Here is a 6,000-nt window from a genome sequence, read left to right on the forward strand (position 1 = left end):
GTTGATGCCAGTTCATTGGATATATTCAAGAGGTAGTTAGATATGGCCCTCGTGTCTAAGGGGATCAAGGGGTATGGAGAGAAAGCAGGAAAGGGGTACTGAGGGAATGATCAGCCATGATCTTATTGAATGGTGGTGCAGGCTCGAAGGGCCAAATGGCCTACTCCTGCATCTATTTTCTATGTTTCTATGTTTCTATCCACCCTGTTTGTTACATCCTCAAAGAACGCCAGCAAATTTGTCAAACATAATTTTCCTTTCATAAAACCATGCTGGCTCTGCTTGATTGAATTTTGCTTTGCAAATGTCCTGCTACTGCTTCTTTAATAATGGCCCCCAACATCTTCCCTACGATCGATGTTAGGCTAACTGGCCTATAGTTCCCTGCTTTCTGTCTGCCTCCTTCTTTAAATAGGGGCGTTACATTTGAGGTTTTCCAATCCGCTGGGATCTCCCTAGAATCTAGGGAATTTTGGCAGATTACAAAATGCATCCACTATCTCTGCAGCCACTTCTTTTAAGACCGTAGGATGCAAGCCATCAGGTCCAGGAGGCTTGTCTGCCTTTAGTCCCATTATTTTACTGAGTACTGCTTTAGTGATGATGATTGTATCAAGTTCCTCCCTCCCTATAGCCCCTTGATTAACCACTATTGGGATGTTTTTAGTGTCTTCTACCGTGAAGACTGATACAAAATATTTGTTCAACATCTGCCATTTCCCTGTTCCCCAGTCTCATCCGCGAAGGGACCAACATTTACTTTAGCCACTCTCTCTTCCTTTTTATGTACCTGTAGAAACTCTTACTATCTGTTTTTATATTTTGTACTAGTTTACTTTCATCTACCTTCCCTCATTTTTTTTTTTAGTTCTTTGCTGGCATTTAAAAGATCCCCAATCCTCTGGCCTCTCACTAGTCTTGGCCACTTTGTATGCCCTTGTTTTCAATTTGATACCATCCCTTATTTCCTTAGTTAGCCACGGATAGCTATCCCTTCTTAGTCTTTCCTTCTCATTGGGATATATTTTTGTTGCAAATTATGAAATATCTCCTTAAATGTCTGCCACTGCTCATCAACCGTCCCACACTTTAATCTATTTTCTCAGACCATTTTAGCCAAAGCAAGGACATGTACTACAACTGGAAAGATGTAATCATTTATTTTAGCAATTGCCAACCTACCTATTCCCTTGGGCTTCTGCACATAATGAAAGGTCATCAACCTGAAATGTTAACTTTGTTTCTCTCTCCACAGATGCTGTCTGATCTGAGTATTTCCAGCATTTTGTTTTTATTTAATACTGCAATCTGCATACCCTTATCAGATGTGCATGTTCTTGAAAATAAAATATTGATTGGCAGTGCTTAACTCTTTGGATTAGGGTAGATTTATCCTTTATCATTCCATGAGAGTTTATATCCATGATGTGTGGAATTTAGTGAATGAAGAATTGTGGATTACTCAAACTTGGGTATAGTGGCCTTTAAAGTGCTCTTCATATCGCATTTCCCTCAAATCTTCCCTGGATCTTGCTCATGATGGGGAATCTTCCCATCACTATAGTTATGTAAATTTGTTTTACTTTTGTTAAATGGACAACTAAGTCCTCTTCTCTCCCTTTATAAAAAAAAATCCAGTCAGTGGGAGACTTATTTTCCTCCAACAGGACTTCAGCACTAAATGATGCGCTGAACTGACTCCTAGATTAAAGTACTGAAAATTGCTGACATTAACTTGCTGGGCAAGTGTTTGGACTTGTGATTGTTTTGGTGAAAAATAGTCTATTTCCATGATTACTACAGTTGGATGGGCTACCTTACCCGTGGTGTGCAGAGTACATCGAACTTTATTACAGTGAATGGAGAGTAACTTAATATTTGTATTGTTTTCTACAGAATCTACTGGCGAACAGAAGTCCAAGTCGACACCTGCTAATGGAATTGAAGCACGTGTTTGCTGTAAACTTTCCCATCATACCTTCTCCAGTGCGCCTTGATAAGATTAAAATCCCTGAAATATTGAACCTGGACTTTCTAAATAGATTCTGAGGATGTATTTGATGGATAATGGATTTGGTGATCAGTAGCAGATTACAACTTGTTGGGTTTTGGTTAAAAGCTGCATATTCTTGCAGAAGTAGCAGCTTTTTGCAAATCATTGTCTAGAACATGATTGAACAGCTTAGTCCTCTTATTGCTAAAGATATTTTAAGTAAATTCAATTGCAAAGACAGCTTTTAACGCAAGTACTTTATTTACAGTTCCTTTGAATTTTGCAATGTAATTCTGAAATGATGTGTGGTATCTTTGAGCAGACTAATGCATAAATACAGTCAAGCTCAAAACCTCGGGGAGAAGAATAATTCATGAACTGCAGATTCCTTTTGTTGAGATGCAAGGGCATTAATGAGAATTTAGCTCACAGTAATTAATTCAGGCACACTGGAATTGTTTGAAATGTAGATTCAGCACTTTGATTAATTCACATGCACTCAATTAACATTTGCTCAGGTGTTCAGTTTAGTTGTGAAAAACAGATGGTGCTGAGCCAATTCATATGGTTAACTTAATCACAATGTTGTTTGTATTTCTATAAAACTTTTTCATTGCTGTGCATTCTTTGTCCACTTGAGGGGTTGGGCACTCGAGACTTATTGTCACTGATTAACAAGGAGAAAATTTGAGAGATGGTCAGAATCATTCCACTGATTTAACCCCCCACTCACTACTTTCTTTCATTGGTCTATCTCCAGAGGGGAAACTCAACTAAATAAAACACATGTGAGATTGACATGGTTCTGTCTCATGTTTGTATTTAAACCACTTGTTTTTGCATAATTCATAATAAAATCAATGTTTTAATTTTAAGAGGGCATATTTTGTTTAACATTGACTAGCAGATTATTGCAGAGGGGCATGTAAACATTGAATGTGCATTTAACGTGTAATTGGACTAATGCACACTTTCAAGATGCGACAGTGACAATATTATATCTGTATGAGGCGCCAATGCAGCATTGGCATTAGTATATGAGAAACTGTATTCTATAATTCAAACTGCGGAAGAAATTTAAGCTTTGATTTTAGGAACGACAGAACTATTTCAAAATGCACAACCTTGTAGCTATGCTGTAATGTATTCATGTACTTTAATACATTTGATCCTGATTGCCAGATTGGATGTTGGTCCTCTTTTGGGGATGTTCTTTAATTGTCAATATCAGATTATTCTCTCATAAAATATTATTAAATAACAATGAGCAGCTGCAACATGGCTCTGGCCCAGGAAGGCCACATTATTTTGATGATGAGGATTATTTTTAAGACCTGACAAACAATATTTCTTTCAACATTGAATAACACACGCACACATGCTTCAATCATTTTCAAACACTAATAATTTTTGGTAACCTGATTGATGACATTATATGACATGTAATCTTTTTGCGTGCACGTTGAGGAAGTTAAGTACTGCTGCACAAAAGATATTGGTTGGGTTTATTTCGAATTTTGATTATTTGACTTTTATTTAAAGCTACCATATATTTGCCATCTTAATGTTGCAATATTTGGTCCTGAAGTCTGCTGGTACCAACGTGGAGTGATGGGACAAAGGGTATGCATTTTTCATTCTCCAGAATGAAGAGTTTCGATCTTGATTTTTGCCTTCGGGAAAAGTGGCTTGTGAATATTATACAGTCTCATGGAAGATTTCATTGTAAATGCCATTGTCACCTAGGTCCAGATTCATGCTCTCTGAAAACCATTGCTGTAATCTGGATTTAATATTTTATATTTGAACAGATGGGTTGACTGTAGTGGGTTATTTTATACTGCTGCCTCTTGAGAGTTCCACAATGTAATAGCTTTTTTTGTATTTGGAAATGTTTTCCTTGTACAAGTAGGCAGAACATACAAGTGTAAATCTTTCATGATATCTTATAGCTAAATAAGTACCTGCTGAATGCCTCAGTATGCTTGAAGATGAAACTGATGAAATTGGAGATCAAACTAGTCATTGGAGATCAGATTTTGCACTTAATTAATACATACTTCAATTGTTATGGAAATAACTAAGTAGAATTGATTCTAATCCAGACTACTAGATATGAAAGGGATTTGGAGAAACCCTGAACAGTGGGTGAAGAGGGAAACTAACAGTTAGTTAATCTTACTATAAAAGCAGCTCCAGCATTTGTTTCTCCCTCCCGCACCACCTTTCAAAAGTTGAAGGTATCTCTTTTCCACTTAAATGGCCCGAGTGCAAGGTATCCATTTAATACTTGGACACACTATTTTTCCTTATTGGAAACCAAGGCTCAAATTGTAATTTATTGGATCACGTAAGGGACCTATTTGCAAAATAAAAAAATCAAGGTGGTTCAATGACAGCATATGATCAAGGGTTTATGCTTGTAATTGTTGGAATTTTTTTGTGCTGTCATTCATCTTTGTGTTATGGTAAATATTTAAAGTGTTTTTCTGTTTGGGGAAAAATTGGAGCGTCAAGCAAGAATCTTTCATTTTCATACTAATTTGATGACTGGTGTAAAAAATAATAATTCACCAACAGTTTGCTGATAGCAACAAAGTAGATGTTTGTCAATTATGTAAATGTTAACATTCATGCCCATCCAACAAGACATTGTATGTTGTGTTTTCAGAATCACAGGACCTTAAGTAAACCAGACTGCTTATTTTGTATTTGTGAATAAGCTATCTTCTGGTCTGTTGCCTAGAATTTTTTTTTAGAACACCTATCGCCTGGTATATTCAAATCTTCAAAGCTTCTTGAAGCTGATTTTTATATCTAAGTGTTCTATGCTGACCAGTAGCAAATGAAACATGTTTTCAAATTATGCAGATTGCAGTAGTACAAGGCACTCCTAGGTCACATCTGCTTAATACTCTGGTCTTGCATTGCGATGACTAGTCCAATGTGCAAGCTGTGAATCCTGACCTCGCAATTGAGCTTTAGTTTACTTTATTAGCAGGAATTCCATTACTCAAGTTCAATTTTTTTTCTACATCTTCAAATTCTGAGCAACTAAACAAAATACTGTGCTGCCTCTCATTCCAGTTGCTCTGTTGCTGGTGACTTTTTTTTAATAAGCATTCTAAGAAGGCATATTTTTTCAGTGTCACATGGCTTTGAGTAATTGAGTTACTAATTGTAATAACAGTACTCAACAACAACAGAAACTTGCATTTATATAACACCTTTAACATAGTAAAATGTTCCAAGGAGCTTTACAAACTGGTCATTTTTTGAGAAAGGAATGTTGGCAAGTATCAATGAGCAAATTGAATTTTCATTGTCACTGGCTAAACAATGCTAATTTTATGATGTGAATCATGCACCATAATCAAGAAATGTTAGTATTCGTCAACCTTAGTATGCTGGAGAATGACATTTCAGGAGATTTCTATTTAACTGGGAATCTCTGCTCCAGTACTTCAAATGTTATTTACAATAGAATGAATATAATAAATTTGTGTATAGCTTCCCTTCATATCTCCAAGTGTACCATCATATGAAGTCTGTTAGTTGCAGCCTAAATAAAGCAGATTTTTTACTGGTTACACCAGTTAAATCACTCCATTCGTAGTGGTTGAACATAATAAAATGGCATGGTTAGATGTGAAGACTAGTTCATTATTTAAAAACTTAAATTGAAAGCCTATTCAACCTTTAAAAATGTACTTTTTCAAAATTTCCCTACTGTCCTCCAGCTAGCTGGCTACCAACAAAGTTGACTTGGAGGTGTAACTAGTTTCAGTTTGAAGGAAAACTGAGCGAGTAGAAACCAATCTATGGTACTTAAATATTATGACCTTGGTGCTTTTCCTTCCAGATCTGACCGCTGTATCCCTCATTTCCTATCTCTATCCTTCCTGAACACTACCTCCTTCATACTGTATTTAAAAAAAAAAAAAAAAATGTTTCATTTGTTCACAGGATGTGGGTGTCACTGGCAAGGCCAGCATTTATTGCCCATT

At 36.3% G+C, this 6,000-nt stretch overlaps 1 protein-coding gene across 1 annotated transcript in view; it reads left to right on the plus strand.

Annotated features, from left to right (window-relative positions):
* The window catches only part of LOC139229006 (unconventional myosin-Va-like), a 193,154-nt gene extending 191,105 nt beyond the window's left edge, over positions 1-2,049 (plus strand). The window contains exon 37 of the mRNA XM_070860669.1: positions 1,897-2,049. Coding sequence (XP_070716770.1) covers positions 1,897-2,049 — 153 coding nt within the window. The remainder of the gene's footprint in view (positions 1-1,896) is intronic.
* Positions 2,050-6,000: the final 3,951 nt, after the last annotated feature.

Source organism: Pristiophorus japonicus, chromosome 18 (genome assembly GCF_044704955.1).
Source record: "Pristiophorus japonicus isolate sPriJap1 chromosome 18, sPriJap1.hap1, whole genome shotgun sequence".
Lineage (NCBI taxonomy): Eukaryota > Metazoa > Chordata > Chondrichthyes > Pristiophoridae > Pristiophorus > Pristiophorus japonicus.